This window comes from Fulmarus glacialis, unplaced genomic scaffold, assembly GCF_000690835.1.
Source record: "Fulmarus glacialis isolate BGI_N327 unplaced genomic scaffold, ASM69083v1 scaffold22486, whole genome shotgun sequence".
NCBI lineage: Eukaryota > Metazoa > Chordata > Aves > Procellariiformes > Procellariidae > Fulmarus > Fulmarus glacialis.
Window position 1 is genome coordinate 52,894 of NW_009216535.1, and position 223 is coordinate 53,116.

A 223-nucleotide genomic window follows, 5' to 3' on the forward strand; every position below is an offset into this window, starting at 1 on the left:
AGGCCTTCCTCTTAGCCCTCAGACGCTCCCCCTGCCCGGGGCCGGCGGCTCGGCAGCCCCCGCACTCACTCACCTCCCCCGCTCTGTTGGCCAGGGCGATGAGGTCCCTTTTCGGGGACCAGGCCATGAAGACGACCTCCTGGGGCAGCTGCTTCTCCCCCACTTGCCGGAAGGCGGGCATGGCGGCGGGGCGCTCCGGAACGGGCGCCGGCAGTGCTGCTGG

At 72.2% G+C, this 223-nt stretch overlaps 1 protein-coding gene across 2 annotated transcripts in view; it reads right to left on the minus strand.

The window, feature by feature from the left end:
• The window catches only part of ANAPC4 (anaphase promoting complex subunit 4), a 19,359-nt gene extending 19,156 nt beyond the window's left edge, over positions 1–203 (minus strand). For both annotated transcript variants that reach the window (XM_009579346.1, XM_009579345.1), the window contains exon 1: positions 74–203. In XM_009579346.1, coding sequence (XP_009577641.1) covers positions 74–181 — 108 coding nt within the window. In that variant the 5' untranslated portion in view covers positions 182–203. The remainder of the gene's footprint in view (positions 1–73) is intronic.
• Positions 204–223: the final 20 nt, after the last annotated feature.